The sequence below is a fragment of the Canis lupus genome, chromosome 12, assembly GCF_011100685.1.
Source record: "Canis lupus familiaris isolate Mischka breed German Shepherd chromosome 12, alternate assembly UU_Cfam_GSD_1.0, whole genome shotgun sequence".
Classification (NCBI taxonomy): domain Eukaryota; kingdom Metazoa; phylum Chordata; class Mammalia; order Carnivora; family Canidae; genus Canis; species Canis lupus.
The window spans coordinates 64,719,130-64,739,672 of NC_049233.1; the positions used below are offsets into that span (position 1 = coordinate 64,719,130).

A 20,543-nucleotide genomic window follows, 5' to 3' on the forward strand; every position below is an offset into this window, starting at 1 on the left:
CTATAGACTATAGTTATATAGTCTATATATATATACACACACACACATATATTTTTAAGAATTTACTTATCTACCCATGAGACACACACACACACACAGGCAGAGACATAGGCAGAAAGAGAAGCAGGCTCCATATAGGGAGCCCAATGTGGGACTCGATCCCTGGCCTCCAAGGTCACACCCTGAGCCGAAGGCAGGCGCTCAACTACCGAGCCACCCAGGTGTCTGTAGTCAATATGTTCTTAAAATGGTTCACTGTAGTCTATAATCATCCATTCTAGACCTCCCAGAACTTCCCGCACTTCTAGAATAGTACTAATGCAACTCACATGCAGTTGCCAAGCCCTCCTACATCAAAGCCCATGCTGGGTATTGATGATGCCACCATGAATGAGGCTCTGCCTTCAGAGCTTTTACGTTCCAGTGGAAGAGAAAAAAACAGAAGCAAGTGACTAAATGAAAATGATAATTTTATTATTTTATTTTAAAGATTTTATTTATTTATTCATGAGAGACACAGAGAGAGAGAGAGCCAGGGACCCAGGCAGAGGGAGAAGCAGGCTCCCTGTGGGGAGCCCGATGTGGGACTTGATCCCAGGTCCCTGGGATCATGACCTGAGCCAAAGGCAGAAGCTCAACCACTGAGCCAGCTAGGTGTCCTGAAAATGATAATTTTAGATTACTATAAATGTCAAGAAGAAAAAAAAAAAAACACAACAAAGGAAAAGTGGCTACTTCAGACAGAGAGGTGTGAGTCAAGGAAAGCCTACACTGGTCTTGCTTACAGTGGCACGCACATGTGCACGGAGCCTTGCACATATGTGCATACATATGTGATACATAGTGGCTGGGTGGATAAAGTGGATGAAGGGCTGAATCTAGACCTCAGGAATACACCATAAGAATGCCCTCCACCCCCCAAGAAGAATGTCTTCTCTCGAATGTGGAATGAACCCGAAGAACTGATTAGCACTGTTCTAAATTGCTCACTTTATAGGAAGGAGACTGAAGGAAGACCAGGAGGTCAAGTGATACTAGATTCTGCAATGAGTTGGCGGCCGAGCCACGGCTTCGTTCCAGGGTGTTCTATCTGTGCATCATATTTTTTCCTTTCTTTTAACCTCTTCAATTGTCATGTGTCTCTGCAATAAAAGACCCTGAAGGAGTTCTCTGAGTCATAAATAAGCATCAATGATCGATCAGTAGTCGCTCTAATGCCAAATCGTGTTGAGTTTTCCCTTACTTTTTTGTTAGCTTTCCTTTACTATCACACAGTGAAATCCCAGCCTTTATCTCCAAGCTACTATATTACAACCTCCCCAAACAATCTTCTTAATCCTGTTGATACTTGCAGCGTGTCAAAAGCATCTTACCTCTCTGATTTGAGATAAAAAACCCTATACCAGATTTTCTCCTGAAACTAACTTCATGTGTCTTCTATTTCCTTACTCATTTCTTACTCTATTATTTTCTACACTCATTCACTCCCTTCCTCTCTCCCTCATTCACTCACTCACCATTTACCATGTGCCAAGTGCTGTGTTAGCACCAAGTATACAAAGAGAAGACATTGCCCCTGCCCTTGAAGAGCTCACAGTGTACGGTCTGTCTCATCAGTGGGGCATTATAATATTACACAGTAAGTACAATGACTGTGAGAGCTGCACACTGTATTAAAGAACGAAGGAGGGATGCCTGGGTGGCTCAGTGGTTGAGCATCTGCCTTTGGCTCAGGGCCTGATCCCAGGATCCAGGATCGAGTCCTACATGGGGCTTCCTGTGAGGAGCCTGCTTCTCTCTCTGCCTATGTCTCTGTCCCAATCTCTCTGTCTCTCATGAATAAATAAATCTTAAAAAAAAAAAAAAAAAAAAAAAAGAATGAAGGCAAGTCCTTCATCCAGGCTGGAGAACCAGGCAAGACTACCTGTAGGAGATGATCTTAACACAAGCCTTCCAGAAAGAACACGGTAGCTGAAAAAGGGGGAGGGTCATTTCAAGCAAAGCGTGAAGGCATGGAAAACAGAAACAGTATGTTTTGTGTGATCTGGTGCTGCTGAAACACAGGGTAGGAAGAGATGGCACTGGAGAGTCCCTCTAGGCGGTGAAATCTTTCAACAAGGTTTGAGTCAGCCTTACAGACGACACGAACCAATGAAGAGTTTTAAGCTGGAGGTTAAACTATCAGGTTTATGATTCAGGTAGACATACCTGAATGTTGGCAATGGACTTGGGGTGACAAGAGAGAGTCAGGGAGACCAGTCAGTAGGCTTTGCAGTGGTCAGGTGAAGAAACTCAATGTAAGTAACGGAAGAGAGAAGTCAAGAGGAGGGGTTGAATGTAAGAAAATGTAGGATACAAAAATGGTGTGACTTGGCAAAGAATCATTCTAGGGGTGAGGGAGTAGGAGGAGTCAAGGGTGACTTCTAAGTTTCTCACATGGTTAACTGGTGGGATGACACTGCCAACATCAGAAGACAGAATAAGTTAAAAGGACCAGAGATACAACATGAGTGGACACTGACATAAACCATGGGCTTTGGGTAATGATATGTCGATGTAATTTCACTGTAACAAACACATTACTCTCCTGCAGATTTTTAAAAAAATATTTTATTTATTTATTCATGAGAGATAGAGAGAGAGAGAGAGAGGCAGAGACACAGGCAGAGGGAGAAGCAGGCTCCACGCAGGGAGCCCGATGAGGGACTTGATCCCACGACTCCAGGATCATCCCCTGGGCCAAAGGCAGGTGCTAAACTGCTGAGCCACTCAGGGATCCCCATCTCCTGCAGATTGTTGATAGTAGGGCTGTGTGAATGTAGGGTCAGGGGGGATATGTAACTCTTTTGACCCTTTTTGCCCAATTTTGCTGTGAACCTGAAACTTCTTTAAAAAGTAAGGTCTATTTAGGGGTTCCGGACTGGCTCAGTTAGATAAGCATGTGATTTTTGATCTTGGGGTTATGTGTTCGAACCCCACATTGGGTGTAGAGATTACTTAAATAAAACTTAAGGGCAGCCCTGGTGGCCCAGCAATTTAGCGCTGCCTTCAGCCCAGGGTGTGATCCTGGAGACTTGGGATCGAGTCCCATGTCGGGCTCCCTTCATGGAGCCTGCTTCTCCCTCTGCCTGTGTCTCTGCCTTTCTCTCTCTCTCTCTCTCTCTCTCTGGGCCTCTCATGAATAAATAAATAAAATCTTAAAAAAAAAAAAAAAAAAAACCCTTAAAACTATTTAAGAAAAAAAAAAAAAAAAAAAAAAAGACCAGAGATGTCAGGCAAGATGGGGAGTTCAATTCAAGATGCATTGAGCTTCCTTGCCTGTGGGAGACCCAAGGGGTATGTCCGCAGCCTGAGTTTGGGTACATAAGGCTCAAGCAGACATATGGAAGTCCTCAGTTAAGAGGTGCTCTTATGTAGCTTTTCTTAAAGGTAGCAGAAGTTTGTGAGACAGAAAAGGAGGAACTGCACCTCAGTCAAGGAAATGAGAGGAAAGGCACGGAGCCATGGGTATACAGCTCACAACTGTCAGGAGAGCACAAGGTTCCGGATCAGCCCCGAGGCACCACTGTGGGTTTCAGCTGTCCCAGTGTGAGCAGAGCCCATACAGCTTGTATTTCTTCCTCCCTGTCTCTGGAGTGCAGGTGTGCTCCTACACTGGATATTCCTGATTGTTGCATAAACCAGATGGTTAGCATGTTCCTTTAGCCAAGCAGCTGTACGCATCCCACACAACTGCTAAAATGTTCCATTTGTCCCCGAGGGGAAAACAGAATGTGACCCGACCGTGTCTGGAGGCTTGCATTGGTGCACTGAAATCTGAACTCCCACAGCAGTTTTTAAACGTGGCTGTGTGTCGGAACGATCTGTGGAGCCTTTTTTTCAAATACTTCCACCCTGCCCCTGCCCTGCTCTCCCCACCAGGGGATTTTGATCTCGGTGAAAGAGGGTGTGAAGCTGCACCCAGGCATGTGTGTTTTCAAAAGCTCCAGAGAGGATGCGAAAACTACTATGTTTAGGAGTCTAAGTCTGCTCTGTGTGGTGCTTCTCACATATTATCCAGTGGTGCTAAAAGCCAAAGATGCCAAAGGCTTCTTTCTAGCAATGGTGAGTGATCTTACCCAGTTTATTCATCTTCATAGCACTTACCACCACAGGACATTATATGATGTGTCCATTTAGTTGTTATTAGTTATCTACCTCCCACCCTGGATTGTAAACGTCCCAAAAGGAAATGCTTCCTTTTGGCTTCCTAAAGGCTTAATGTTGTAGTCTCGACACCTAACAGTGTCTGGAATGAAGTAGGCACTCAGTAAGTACCCTTACCTGCTCGTGCCTGCTACTTAACAGGGAATGTCCTTCAACTTTAATGGGATGATTATCTTTTGACCTTTCACACAGAAACATAAACCATACACCAAACAAATGTCTAAAACTGTATAGTATGTATAAAATCTACTTACCTTAGCATAGTCTAATCTTCCCTTCTCTTGAGCCTAAAATAGAAAGGGAGGGAAATTAATTTGTTAGTTCTTTAAAAATTATCTAGTGCTTCTATAAGTTTTACTTCTCCACGAATAAAGGTCAACACTCTCTCCCTTGGTCCCCTACCATGTATCTCTCTATTTGTCTTCATAGTTGTATCCCTATACAACTATATACATAGAACAGTTAAACACATTGAAATGTTGAAAGAATAGTACAGTGAGCACAGGTATATACACCAACCATCTAGAGAGGACAGTGGCAGACATCATGACTCTTCACCATGCGTCAGCACACGTCTAATAAGCATAGGATGTCTCATACATAACCACATGACTTCTATCAAATGTTAAAAACTAACAATAACTCCATATTATCTAACATACAATCCATATTCAAATTTCCTCTATTGCCCCAAGAATATCTTTTATAGCTTCCCCCCACCCCAACCAGAATTAATCATGATTTACACGTTACATATGATTTTTATATCTCTGGTTAGTCTTTTCAATCTAGATCCTCCCCATTTCTCAAGAGGTGAAAATAAAGGGCAGCCCAGGTGGCTCATCACCGCCTTCAGCCCAGGGCCTGATCCTGGAGACCTGGGATCGAGTCCCACATTGGGCTCCCTGCATGGAGCCTGCTTCTGTCTCTGCCTGTGTCTCTGCCTCTCTCTCTCTCTCTGTGTCTCTCATGAATAAATAAAATCTTAAAAAAAAAAGTGAAAATAAAAACCATTGACTTTTTTCATGAAAAATCACTGACTTTTTTTTAGATTTTATTTATTTATTTTATTTTTTATTGTTTTAGATTTTATTTTTAAGTAATCTTTACACCCAATGTGAGGCTAAAACCCACAATCCCAAGATCAAGAGTTGCACATTCCACTGGCTGAGTCTCTCAGGCACCCCGAAAATCATGGACTTTTTGGGTTTGTCATATTATTTCTCCAGTATGTTATTTAACTTTGTCCTTGTTTTGCTTGCAAACTGAAAGTTGGGTCTGAAAAGCTTGCTGAAACATTTCTGCCATGAGTATTTTATAGAGAATATTATGTACTTTATATTGTAGCAATTCAGGAGGCACAAAATGTCAGGCTGTCCCACTCTTAGTAATGCTATAAATTTGATCACTTGGTTAAGGTGGTGACTATCAGATGTTCCACTGTAATGACATGTTTCCTCCTGTATAATCAGTAAGTAATCTGTGGGGCCAGTTTCTCCCCCACTTCCTTTGGCATAATTTTTATTATGTTGTTTTACATTGAAAGACCCCCACCTCCACCCCCACCCCCACTACCATGATTGATAGAGAAGAAAGGCGCAATTGAAAAAACATACTAGGGGTTTCTCGGTGGCTCAGTAAGTTAATCATCTGACTCTTGACTTTGGCTCAGGTCATGATCTCAGAGCTGTGGGACTGAGCCCTGAGTGGGGCTCCATGCTCAGCCGGGAGTCGGCTTGGGATTCTTTCTCTCCCTCTCCTTCTGTCCCTCCCCTTCATGCTTTCTAAAATAAAATGGATCTTTAAAAAAAAAAAAAAAAAGACATATCCTATATGGGGTCAGGCTTTATTTTAAAAATATTTTTAGTTTTAAAAATTAACACATATACTCAAATATATATTAAAGTTCTACAGTGATAGACAACCAATGTATTAATCTTTGTTGGTATGTTAGCTCATTTTTTGTAGACTTCAGAATAAAATTCCTGCTATGTCTCTGTACACATTCAATTTGCAAATAGGTTAGGTCTTGAGACCATTTTGTTCCTGAGTAAAAAATGACACTTTATAGTTAATGAAGGTGGGCAGATTACTTCAGTGAGAGAAAAGAAGATTTTTTTTTAAAAGATTTTATTTATTTATGAGAGACGGAGAGAGAGAGAGGCAGAGACAGAAACAGGCTCCATGCAAGGAGCCTGACATGGGACTCGACCCCGGGTCTCCAGGATCACACCCTGGGCTGAAGGCGGCGCTAAATCACTTAGCCACCAGGGCTGCCCAGAAGATTTTTATATAACATTGGTCCTGACTCTTCCTGCTTCTTGACGATCCTTTAAAAAACAAACAAACAAACAAAACAAAACAAAAAACCTTATACAAAGATGCCTGCATTTTGTTTTTCTTGTTTTCATAGTAAGCAACTTTGAAGAAGACACTGGTCCTGTATAGCCGTTGGCAACATCACTAACTACTCTAGCTTAAAATTGTGACTTGAATGTTTCCTATGAAACAAAAAGTTTCTGCAACCAATGCATTATATCAAAGAATTTGGGGTTTTCAATCTGCTCTTTAAATTTTTTAGGGATCTAGATTTTCAGTGAACCAAGAAAATTTTGATCTTAGTCCTCAGATGCATTATACCTTAAGTAATATGAGTTAGTTCTTGCAGAAATTTAAAAACTAAGCTTCTTCTCTCTTTCTAAAAAAAAGATTATTTTTTATTTATTTGAGAGAGAGAAAGAGATAGCCAGAGAGAGCACAAGCAGGGAGAGGGTGAAGCAGGCTCCCTGCTGAGCATGGAGCCCAATGCAGGGCTCGATCCCAGGACCCTGCTGGGATCATGACCTGAGCTGAAGGCAGATGCTTAACCAACTAAGCCACCCAGGCGCTCCATTAGGCTTAGTCTTCTCTCTGCTCAGATATTTTATATTTCTTTGTATGTGTGTCTGTGGACATCTCCCCATATAGTTTTGTCTACACTGAAAATACCACTTTATCGTAATAATCTGCAGTTTGTAGGGACGCCTTGAGCACATCTGTACAGTGCACTCATGAGCTAGCTACTAAACTCTGTTAGTGGACAAATGTGAACTGGCCTTGATCCAAGGAATAATCCATGGCTTGTGACCAAAATTTCAGCAATAGCATTTCACAATTTGCTTAGTCTAAGTTCTCAAACTCCCAGCTGTCTCTTGAATTCATTTTAGGCTAAGAGATATCTGACATTGAGGCTGATCCTGTGGTCACAAGCTTTCCACCTTTTCAATTGTTTATCCTTTTCCTTGCCTCTTGCTGATTAGTATGGATTGCTCAAACAAAGCACTTTTCAAATGATGCACAAACTGGGAGCTCTAGAGAACTGTTCCTACTGTCAACCAACACACGCCTGCAACAAATTTGCCATTTCCTTACTACTTTCAATTTTGTTCTTGTTCTTTATTTTAAAAATATTTTATTCATTTATTCATGAGAGACACAGAGAGAAGCAGACATAGGGAGAAGCAGGCTCCCTATGGGGAGCCTGATGTGGAACTGGGTCCCAGGACCCCGGATCACACCCTGAGCCAAAGGCAGCCGCTCAACCACTTACTCACCCAGGTGTCCCAATTTTGTTCCTATTCTAACCAGCTCATCATTCTGCATCTTTTGACATTCTTAACCTTCAGTGTTTAACACAAAAGGTATATAAAAGTGTTGAAAGAGGTATTTGTTGAAAGTTTGGAAGTTGAAGAGCTTCTGTATCTTGAGATTGCAAGGTAAGGAGAGAGGGAGAAATGATCTAATTTACAATGACTTAGGGTAGACTTTTCCCTTTGGAGGTATTGAGCCACTTTCCAGTTTGTCTCATAAAAAAAAAAAAAATCAACAGTCGTTTCTTCAGGTAGGAAGAGTGAATGTACTGCTGCTGCTCATAGATAAGAACATTAGAGTGGTCCTATCAGACATTTTTGTAAAACAATTTTCCCCCTATTTTGGTTATAAATTATCTATCTTAGAGAATTCTATTATTTTGAGCTATTTTCAAACCCCCTCTTTTATTTTGTATTGCTAGCTTGGTCACCATCCTTTCCACCCAGTAGAGAGATACTTTGCTGGGGACGATGACAGAGAAACACTATGTACATAATCCACATCTGTTCAATATCAGCTCTTACATGTTTTGAAAAGCTGAGAGATTAGAAGCCTACATAAAATGACGGCACTATTATCACACCATTACAACCTGAACAGATTATAGCTGTTGATACACAGCTCACCTGAATGTCCTTTTTATTTTATCACAACAAACATCCTTGGTTCTGTGGAACCATTTCATCCTTGACTGCTTTAGCTTGTACATAAAAGTCTCAGTTATTTTGTAAAACAAATAATATAAATATTTAAATCTTTATAGGTATATAATATAAATGTATTTCCAGCTGGTATGTGTGTTAATATCTACAGAGGTCATATACATGCCTTAAGAAAGTACACATTCTGATACAAAATATTTTTTACAAAAGGCTTTTAGAGCTTATAAAAATATAGCACATTAAAAAAATACAGTACATTAGAAATCGATGGAAATGATGATTCAATCCCCTCTATTTCTCATTAAACATTACCTATTCTATTTCTTTTTGTAAAACAGTTAATTTGGGAGGACCCATAATTACTCTTTTATCAGATGACTCGTTGTTCACTAGGTATCTACTGTGTACCTCCTGTGCATCAGGTACCTCAAATGTACTGGAGACGGAGCCATGAATAGAACAGATAAAAATCTCTGTCCTCATGGAGCTTGTACTCTAGGGATTGCACAGTCTTGTTTATTTACATAGGCTTCACTTACAGTATCCCTCTAGGCCTTAAGCTCTATGACAGTACAAGTTTTCTCTCCTGCTCACAAGTGTATTCCTTGTCCAAATCAGGACTGGTATGGAGCACATGGTCAATAATATCCGGTGAATGAATGCCTAGATGGATAAATGCTTGTTTTTTATATGTGTTGGTTATGTACTGTCTATTCAGGAAACCAGGATTTAGTTAATTTGGAACCATTAGCTGATGTTCGACAAATCTTTTTTTTAAAAGATTTTATTTATTCATGAGAGACACACAGAGAGAGGCAGAGACACAGGCAGAGGGAGAAGCAGGCTCCCCACTGGGAGCCTGATGTGGGACTCGATCCCAGGACCCCGGGATCACGACCCAAGCCAAAGGCAGATGCTCAACCACTGAGTCAGACACCCAGGTGCCCCCTTGACAAATAATTTTTACCTGTATTGAACAATACCATATTTTCACTTTACTGCCCAACTTCTGTTTATAAGTAGGCTAGGGAGGGAAATCTATGGGATACATATTGGAAGAATTCATGAAAATCAAACAACAAAAGGATAGAACAGAGAAGAGTGATCTAGTAGCCTTCCCATAGTTGCAGCGGGTTAGTGTAATTAAGTGCCTCAACCTTGAAAGTAGTGTGTTAAAGTGAAGAGAGCCCGGAACAGAAACCTCAGGACATTTCAAGAGCCACACCCAAGGCTTAGGATGCTAAGTGTGCCTTGTGTATGGAGGAAAGTGAGTGACCTAATAATATCTTGATGGTGACCACTCCAGAAAAACCTCGTGGGAAGATGTCATATGCTGGGTATCAATCAGAAAATATGGTTTCTAGCCCATAATACATTAATACCTCCAATAACTTTAAAACTTTTATGTGCATCTTTATTTTCTTATCTGTAAAATAAGAGTACTGGACTAGACCTTATGCTCCCAAATGCTGGACTAGCTATCAGAATCATCTGGGTAGTTTGTTAAAAATGCAGAGCCTCAGTACCCTAGCCCCGAGTTCGTGACTCATTTGAAGATCACTGGTCTGGACCATGTCTAAAGTCTTTTTCCATTTATGCTTCTGTGGGCGCTAGTGTTTGCTTCAAAGGCTAAACAACTATATAAACTCCTTAAGTCTCAAGGAGAATGGAGTGCTATAACTTTCCCCTCTTTTTCTGACATCTGCCACTTATCATGTATATTTCTAGCCGAGCAAGATATTATTAAAATAACTTTCTCACTGGGGCCCAAAATAGGCTGATATAAAATAAATCCAGACTGTATTTCAACAGCCAGCAGTCCTGAACCTCTTCCTGCCACACTGTTCATCTCCAGAAGCCACTGTAAAATCTACCACACATGGCAATTCCCTGAGGGCTTCATTACTAGGGTCTTTAAAAGGGATTCACTCATCTTTTTGCCTCCTGTAGGTATGCTTCTTGTCAATCCAGGTCATGAGAAAAGAAAGTAATTTTTCCCAGTCTTTAGCAGTTCACAGAGAATGTGTGGTTTGAACCTTGTTTTATCTTTAAAAAAAAAAAAAAAGTGAAAATAGACAAGACAGTGTGCCAGTGCTCATGACACTAGAGGCCTCCTTAGACAGCTATAGTGAGCACTGTAAAACAATATTCTGTACAAAAGCAAAAAAAAAAAAAAGCCATTCTGAGTGAGAGGATGCACAGAGGGATTAATTCCAAAGGTTTATATACCAGTCTCTGCAGACCAAAGGCAGATAGATTCCCTGTTGGTAAGTAAGGGATGTACAATGTGGTCTTTTACTTTAAGAAACAAATGCTTTCTTATAAGTCAGGTAACAAGGAAGGATTAGATGACATAAATGAACTATTTCCAATTTTCAACTACTGTTATCTGGACTTGAAAGTCAGAAATGGAGAAACCTTTTTCTAAAAATAGAAAACTAATATTCCACAGCAGGGAGTCCAGAAATTGTTAAGACTGATCATCTCTACTTATCATGTTATTCTTCCCTAATGCTAGCAGCTATATTTGGGGATAACAGTCATTTTTAAAGATTCTCTCTTTAAAATTCCAAGGAAAATTACCTTTCTCCTAAAACTTTTTAGTGGAAAGAACACTACGACCACCCATTTGCCCTCCACCTACATTAATCAATTGCTAATATTTTGGCATCTTTGCTTTTTTTGGATGATGATTTGCTGACTACCTGAGAATAAGTTGTAGACATCATGTCTCATCCCCTCATACTTCAGCATTTATCTCCTAAGAACTAGGATGTTCTTCTATATAACCACAATCCAATTATCACATCCGGGTTTAACACTCCCTATGGTGTTTAAGAAATCCATACTCAAAATGTTTCCAGTTCAATCAATAGTGTCATTCAGAGCTGTTTTTATCCCAATCCAAGATCATATTAGAAACCATACATTATCTTTGGGTGTCATGGCTTTTAAATCTCTTCTAATCTACAAGAGTCCCTACATGACTCCTTTTCTGTCTTTCATACCGGCTTTTTTTAAGAGTACAGGTCAATTGCCCTGGAGAATGTCCCTTATCCTGGATTTGTCAGATTGTTTCCCCATGATCCCATGATTAGATTAAAATTAAAACCTTTTTTGGTGGTGGTGGGGCAAGACAACTAAATAAATGCTGCTCTTTACTTCTCCATTACATCAGGAGTCATACAATATCAGTTTGTTTCATTATTGGTGAAACTAAGTTTATTCACTGCTTCCCTTTGTATTTAATAAGTAATCTGTGGGGTGCTTTGAGGCCATGTGAATATTTGGTTCCCTTCTAACCCCCTTCATCCAATTGTCTTAATCTATCATCCATTAATAATCCTTGTTTGAATAAAAGATTACCTTGGTGGCTGCAAAAATGACGACAGTTTAAAGGTCTTTTGCAGGAATATCACTGGCTCCTCTAGAGAAGACAGGTCTTACTGGAAATAAATTCTCTGTGCATTTGTATTGGTATGAAGAGGTGGAGTTTAGTTTATACATGAGAAGGTTTACTCGGGAAGGAAGAGGAGAACCTCCCTTCTCATCCTAGAATGATTTGGGTAGAGTGTATGAGGATTTAAAAAGCTTACAAATCAGAAATCTATTAGATCTGTTAGTTCCAAAGTTGATGCACTTGAATTTTGGTTTGGTAGGAGAAGCAGGACTTGTATCAATCCAGCTTTCCAGTTACGAAGTGGAAAAAGTATCAGAATAGACAGGAACAGGGCAGGCCTCTTCTTTGTGATCCTGATCATTCTTGCCTATTAATAAAACAACACAGAAGGCATCAGCAAGGAAGCTAACACCATTCAGAACTGGACTTCTTGGGAACCTGATGCTACCATCTCTTTCAGCTGGGAAGGCTAATCTTTGGAGGGAAATGTGAATGTTCAAGAATTAGCTTTTTTGTATTCTCTCCTTTTGTTAATCGGGGAAAAAGGAAGCAACAGACAGGTGCACAGAAGGGTATGGTGTTCAATTAAAAGAAAGAGGAGGGTAGGGGCACCTGCGCAGCTCAATCTATTAAATGTCTGACTTCTGATTTCAGCTCAGGTCATGATCTCATGTGTGTGGGATTGAGCCCCGTGTTGGGCTCCATGCTCAGTGTGGAGTCTGCTTGAGATTCTCTCTCCCTCTGCCCCTCACTCCACTTGCACAGCTCTCTCTCAAAATAAATAAACGACATCTTTAAAAAATAAAAAGAGGAGAGGCTTTATTATCTACATAATAAATTTTTCCTTTTTCAGAAGGCTTGGTCATCCCCCTGCAAACCTTTTTCCTTGCTTTCTTCAAATCTGGAAGAGTCGTGAAATTTAAAATGCACACACAGACAAAATCTACTCAGATTGCCAAAAAGCCATGAAAAAGGAAATCAGGCTGAAAATGGAACTAAGCTATTTCCTCCAGTGGCCAGGTTCCAAGGTGATGGCCACCAGTCTTGATGGTACTCGTCAAAATCATCATGTCAAAAACCAAATTTATACCAATTTTCTCCCTTAACTTTCCTATTTCTATTAACGGCATGATTCTTCCTGTAATTCAAGTTCAAAATCCAGGGTTTGGCCTCTGACTGCCCCTCCCCAAGTAGACACCCGCCAGCTTCTCCCTATCATACAAATTTTCAGGCCCTATGCATTTTCTCTTTGAAACATGTCTCCCCCCACCCGAAGATTTTAAGTAATGTCTACACCCATGGTAGGGCTTGAACTCACAACCCCAAGATCAAGAGTCACATGTTCCACCAACTGGGCCAGCCAAGCACCCCTCTCTGAAATTAGTTTTACACCTAACCTCCTTACCTTCCCAATCTTGTTGCCAACACTCTGATCAGTACTTTTCTCCTGCACTTATCAACAGGTTCCCCAAAACTTAACTGACCTACTTCTCTCTAGTATTTCCTTGTTCCTTTTGTCCTATTGGATGTAGCCAGACATATTTCCCTAAAACACATTTTCAGACCATGGCATTACATGGTTCAAAAACTTTTCTGTGTCTATTCCATGACCTGAATCAAGTTCATTTTCTGTAAGCAAATATCCACAGTCTTTTTTTTCAAATTGAAGTAAAATTCATACACAACATAAAATTCATCATTTTAATTATTTTAAAGAGTATAATTCAGGGGCATTGTACATTCAGAATGTTGTACAACCCTCACCATTATCTAGTTCCAGAATATTTTTGTCATATTGTAGCATGTATCAATATTTCATTCTTTTTTACTGCTGGATAATATTCCTTTGTATGGACATTGGGTTGTTTCTACTTCTTGGCTATCGTAAACATTGCTTATCTGAACATTCATGTGTATGTTTTTGTTTGAGACAAACTCTTTAAAGATAGGTTTTATGTACTATTTCAGAGCAATTCTTTGCCTGTCCCTATCTGGTCCCTATACTGCCCTATAGTTTTCACATTTGACTCAAATGATAATACTTTTATTTCTTTGAATATAGTACACTTGCCCATCTGCATTCCTTTCTTTTTTTTTTTTAAGATTTTAATTATTTATTCATGAGAGACAGAGAGAGAGAGAGAGAGGCAGAGACACAGACAGAGGGAGAGGGAGAAGCAGGCTCCATGCAGGGAGCCCGACGCGGGACTCGATCCCGGGTCTCCAGGATCAGGCCCTGGGCTGAAGGCGGCGCTAAACCGCTGAACCACCAGGGCTGCCCTACATTCCTTTTTTAGGACTTCTGGTGCCTAGGAAGCCTCTCCTTCCCATCTTTGCTGTCACAATCTTCTTCTTTGAGGACTCTCTCAGATATCACTAATTTCACAAATCATTTCTTGACTTTCCTTTGTGCTCCCTAAATGACATCATTATAGTTAGTATTCCTTGTATTTGTGTGTTTCTCTTGTCCCCCTCTTTAAGAGGCCAGAGACAGGGGCAGCCTGGGTGGCTCAGCGATTTAGCGCCGCCTTCAGCCCAGGGCGTGATCCTGGAGACCCCGGATGGAGTCCCACGTCGGGCTCCCTGCAGAGCCTGCTTCTCCCTCTGCTGTGTCTCTGCCTCTCTGTGTGTGTGTGTCTCTCATGAATAAATAAATAAAATCTTTAAAAAAAAAAAAAAAGAGGCCAGAGACAACTGAGGAAATTAACTGCTATGTCTCCTGTAGTCAAGCACTTTGTTTCCTTAAATGTAACAGAAACCTCAAGAAACTCAGGAGATATCTAGAGCCATTTCAGTCTTTGTAGTCTCCTATACACTCCCTTCAAATGCCCACACTGTCCACCGTCTGTGGTGGAGGATGTCAATATTTTTCCTTTTAAAACAACTCAAAATAACTTAAATAATTAGAAGAATATCTAGTGGCATTAATGAAGACTCTGAATGTACATTTTCTCTTTTAAGAATATATATGTTATGTTTCTGTACACCAGCCTTGACGAGCAATCTCTGCTTTATGTTTTGAATAAGAAGTACAGTAGAATACTTAGGGATGAGTGAGTTAAAGCTTAGCATTGGTAAAATGTAGTTCACTTAAGGTAGTTTATGGCTGGTTATGACAGTGTCAGGATGTCACAAGCCTAAGTGACATTTCAGTACTTTCAGAAATAGCCAGGAAAATATAATCATAATTCCTATCTCTTCAGTGACTTATAAGGGCAGCAGAAAACTAGAAGGATCATTAAAAATAAAGCTTGCTGACCTGCAATAGCCTCTGGACTCCCTGAGAGAGTCAGAGCTCTGTGGTTCTCTGAAGGATTCTACTTTCTTTTATTAGGAATCAAAATGGTAACTGAGTAATGACTTCCCCTCCCTAGGGTGAATCACCCATTCACTCAGTATTTTTACCTGATCATTATTTTTCAGCAGCTACAAATTTAAATTTAAAATTAAGGTAGAATTTAGTATGGAAACGTTGTTCAACAAATATTTTTCAGCTGTTTCAGGGCTGGCCTGGTGCCCTTAACTGCTTCTTACAAAAGGGTATGGTGTGTGTGTGTGTGTGTGTGTGTGTGTGTGTGTGTGTGTGTACGTTCACTGCCTGCTTTCAGGTGTGATGGAAGACAGCTATCTAAGCTATCTAATCTTAAGACTTCGGAAGTTGAAGAGGAGGTAGCAGTGCCCTGATATGAAAAATTCCAGAAGTTTCTTCTTCCTGGCTTCACAAGGATGTTGAATGCGTACTAAGGGTATGCGAGATGTTGAATGGGTATGTGATCTCCTCTTCCCTTCCCTGTCTAGTCATTAATTCTCACTCTCCCGAAGTACGAGATCGAAAGGGTAGATGGGACACAAACCTGTCTGCGTAAAGTAGGGAAGTGATTTTACATGTGATAATAAGAAATCATAGGTGACTTCCATCATTGGGAGCAAGACTTTTCCATTTCTCAGTGTCAAAACTAGTATTAAGCTTCTAATAGAGAGTAATATTTTTCTTATAATGCATCTCTTGCCTAAGAGACCTTTGTTTTAGATTTATTTGAGAGCTGAGAGGGACCTCAGAAATGATCTGGTTCAACAGCATCATATTACAGAAAATAATAACAAGGACATGAAAGAATGTGATTAAGGTCATACAGATGCTAGCTGAGTCCAAACTAGAATCCAGGTCTTTCAAAAACCTGGTCCTTTGTGCGCTGTTTCTGCTATTGACTTTTTCTATTCCAACTTGACTTTTTCTATTTAACAAAACAGAGCTGCCATCAAACAGCCTAATTCTGTGAAAACCATACCACACACACTTTTTTTTTTGACAAATATTAATTGGATGACTATTCCAAGTAAGTCACTATGCCAAGTGCTATAGATAATTCAAAGGTGAATTCACTATTATCCTTAAGGATCTTGAAATAAAATTCAACACCTGGGCAGGAAAGGATCACAAAAATGCAGTGGAAGGAAGTGTCACTATGCTAATTGCATCCCCTAACTCTGACTAAGGGGGAAATCTATGGAATAACATTATCTTCATCTAGAGGTTTATATAAACATGAACAATATAATTTCGAAGACTAAAATAAACTCAGGTGAAGAGTCTTTAACCTGAGGAATGTTTCCCCTTTCATGACAAAAACCAACTTCCTATTTCTTATTTGTTTCAGATGAATGAATCTTCTCTTCACCAGTGATCCTGTTCATGACGTAGACACGGAGCTATAAGGAGGGCCTGAAGCCACTGGAGCAAACCACAGCGGCCTGGCGGGGCTGTGGGATGGGCAATAAATTGCCAGTCTTTTCCTGAAGGATGAGGATCTAGATAGTATCACAAGGAACCTAGGCTGGTGGACAGGACATCATCTGCTCAGAGACATCATCTCGGCAGGGTGCACTGACCTCTGGAGAAGATCTATTTGATTCATTTGAGTTACTGTCTATGGCACTGGTTATTTGGAAAGGACATCCCTTTGAAAAGTTAAAATCAAGTTGCACGTAGTGATTTGGGAATATTTCACCAGCTGTTTAGGAAATCCTAGGTTCTCATGTTGTCTACATTTATGACTTTGTATACTTGCAAAGAAACTAAAAATTAATATGTCTCTTTTCTGTGAAGCTTCTTTAAAATTCACATCTTCAATACTCTTATATATACATGAATATATGTAAATAGCCAAAGGAATATATGTAAATACCAACTCTCCTTGGTAGTTTCCATTCTACATATTTAGCTGGATCTTTTCAACCAAAATGTAAATCTGCAATGTATTCTAATGTAACCCAATTAGAGTACTAACACCATCTGTATATATATTTTTGGTTCAGCTGTCAAAAAACACACAAATACACCCAGTAATACAGTATTCAATAGTTGTATGATATTTCATTGTACTATACTTCATTTAACCTTTTTTCTATTTTTAAAATGAATCAATTTTACTTTTTTCCTTTTAAAATTAGTATTTTAGTGCATATTTTAATAGGTAAGTATTCACATCCGATCTTTCTTGGAGGATAGATTATTAGAAGTGGAATTACTGTTGCAAACTATGTACAATTTTAAACTATATATTTTAAAAAAGATTTTATTTATTTATTCATGTGACACAGAGAGAGAGGCAGACACACAGGCAGAGGGAGAAGCAGGCTCCCTGCACAGAACCTGATGCAGGGGGATCCCTGGGTGGCGCAGTGGTTTGGCGCCTGCCTTTGGCCCAGGGCGCGATACTGGAGACCCAGAATCGAATCCCACGTCAGGCTCCCGGTGCATGGAGCCTGCTTCTCCCTCTGCCTGTGTCTCTGCCTCTCTCTCTCTCTCTCTCTGAGACTATCATAAATTAAAAAAAAAAAAAAAAAAAAAAAAAGAACCTGATGCAGGACTCAATTTCAGGACCCCAGGATCACAACCTGAGCCAAAGGCAGACGCCCAACCACTTAGCCACCCAGGTGCCTCTAAACTATACATTTTTAAGTAAAAACAAACACATGTATTTAAAAAGTCAACTACAAGACTTCAAACAAAACAGCCTACCACTCTCCAGACCTTATCTGTTCTGTGTCACTTGGTTTAGCTGTTTCTTCTGCTATTTACCTTCAAACAGTGCTTTTCCTTGATTTTAAATTTTAGACATTATCTACTGATCCTACCATGAAAGGAAAAATTAACATTTCTTACATGATGAAACATACTTTTTCCCTACCCTCCTCCCACTGATGACACTCTTTGGTTTAATATTCAATATTCTGTATTTATATTTTTATGCTGTATAAATATTATTCTCAAAGCCATATAGAATATTATGCTGTATTTCCTTTCTTATAAATTTATAATTTTTACACAATAGCTAATAACTGCTTATCTTCATCCATATGTTTCATGTGGCTGCTTTAAAACTTGGCCCCAAATTCCTTGACATTCTTCCCATTGCTAGGTGAGTCTACAAACTGTTCTTGATTGCTGGTGGCCTTGTGACTGATAAGAAACGATGGAAATGACTGTGTGCTTTCTGAGACTGGTCATAAAAGAAGATGCAGTTGGGATCCCTGGGTGGCTCAGTGGTTGAGCATCTGCTTTGGCTCAGGGTGTGATCCTGGTGTCCTGGGATCGAGTCCCACATCAGGCTCCCTGCATGGAGCCCGCTTCTCCCTCTGCCTATGTCTCTGCCTCTCTCTTTCTGTCTCTCTCATGAAAAAATAAATAAAATCTTTAAAAATAAATAAATAAAAGAAGATGCAGTATCCACTTTGTTTGCTGGAACACTTATGTTTGGAATTCTGAGCTGACAATTAAGAAATGTGACTATTCTGAGGCTGCCATGCTGCAAGGAAGCCAAGCTAAATGGAGGACCCATATGTGAGTACTCTGGTTGGTCAGCAACATGGTCTTGACATTCCAGGTGCCAGTATGAGTTGAATCTCCAAATGATTCCAGTGCCCAGCACTGCTGAGTCACCTCCAGCCTCTGGGTCATTCTAGCTGAGGCCCCAGATGTCATGCAGTAGTCACCTCTGTGCGCTGTCCAAACTCCTGACTCACAAAATACACGAACATAATTACACGGTTATCTTAAACAGCTAAGTTTTGGGGTAATTTCTTATGCAGCAACAGTAACTGGAACACTTAGTTTTCTATGTCTCTGTTGTCAATTTGTCTTTAATTCTCAACATGGTTGGGCACCTGGGTGGCTCAGTGGGTTGAGTATCTGCCTTCAGATCAGGTCATGATCTCGGGGTCTTGTGATGGAACCCAGTGTTGGGCTCTCTCCTCAGTCTGGAGTCTGCTTCTCCCTCTTAATTGCCCCCACACCCAATTCATATGTGTGCATGCACATGCTCTCGCTTGCTGTCTCGCAAATAAATAAATAAAATCTTAAAAAAAATCCTCAATATGGCTAAGCATGTTAGTTCCATTGTTTTCCTTAGAAAAATTCCTCCTGAAGACCTCTGTCCTCTTCTTCCAATTTGGACTAGATGCACAGCCATTACCCCAGGACTTGCTTGGATGAGAGACAGTGTAGCGTGTCACTTGTACTTAAGGATGTGGGCTCCTTTGCAAAGCTGCCTGGATTTGAATCGTGGCTCCACTACTTGCTAGCTGTGTGACTGTGTGCAAGTTCATTTCTCCATGCCTCAGGCTCATTAGTAGAGTGCTTGGCACACCATAAGTGCTCTTACTATTGGCATTATTATTATTCTTCCTTTCATGTCATACTGGGAATTCCCACTGCCCCGAGCCTATGTCTGATCCCTAGTTCCTAGATTCCATGTCCTTCTCTTTCTTGGTTATTTCTTTGTCTTAATAAAATACATCACCCGAAATATATCTCTTGAGAAAAGATGCTTGGGAGGTAAAGTTTTTCGAGACCTTGTGTATCTGTTTTGAATTGCCTTTATTTAACATCGCACTTGATAATGTGACAGTCATAAAAGTCTAAGTTGGAAACAATTTTCTCTTTGAATGTTGAAGCTATTAGTCCATTGTCTTGAAGCTTTCATTGTCACTACTGAGAGGCCTTTCTGATTCTCCATCCTTCGTATGTCGGGTTTTCTTTTTCTTCCTGGAAGTATTAGGTTCTCTTTTCATCCCCATTGTTTCAAAATGTGATAATGATGTGACTTGGCATGAGCCTTTTAAAATTAATTATTGAGGGCACTGTTTCAATTTGGAAACTTAGGTCCTTCAAGTCTTAGGATTTTTCTTTTCTTTACAATTTGTTGTTGCTGTTAATCTTCCTACCTCCATTTTCTGTTTTCTCTCTCTGGGACTCCTAATAAGTATTGGATCTGTTGAACTGAATTCTCTTATTTTCTCTTCTATTGACTTTTTGTTCAACTTTCTGGGCGATTTTCTCATTCATATCTTCTGTTCTTCTGATTTAAAAAAAATCTGCTTTCAGATTTTTCTGTTTTACGATTCTGAGGTCTTACTCTTGGACTGTCCATATTTTATGTATCATCTGTTCTTCCTTCATGACTTTAATGTCTTTTCTCACTGAGTAGATTGATGATAGTGCTTTTGGAATGTCTTTCTTTCCTTGCACGGTCTGTTTCCTCTAAATTCCCTTTCCATCAGTTTGCTTTTGACCCCTTCTTTCATGGCAGAGGCTTTCCTCAAACATCCAGTGGTCCTCTCTTACCTACTCTATTTCAGTGGGA

General features: G+C 40.1%; 1 protein-coding gene across 6 annotated transcripts in view; it reads right to left on the bottom strand.

The window, feature by feature from the left end:
* PDSS2 (decaprenyl diphosphate synthase subunit 2) overlaps positions 1-20,543 on the bottom strand; it is a 249,693-nt gene that overhangs the window by 26,205 nt on the left and 202,945 nt on the right. For all 6 annotated transcript variants that reach the window (XR_005368098.1, XM_038554861.1, XM_038554863.1 and 3 more), the window contains one exon: positions 4,461-4,493. Coding sequence is in view for 5 of the 6 variants with exons in the window: in XM_038554861.1 (XP_038410789.1) it covers positions 4,461-4,493 (33 nt within the window). In the remaining variant the exon portion in view is untranslated. The remainder of the gene's footprint in view (positions 1-4,460; positions 4,494-20,543) is intronic.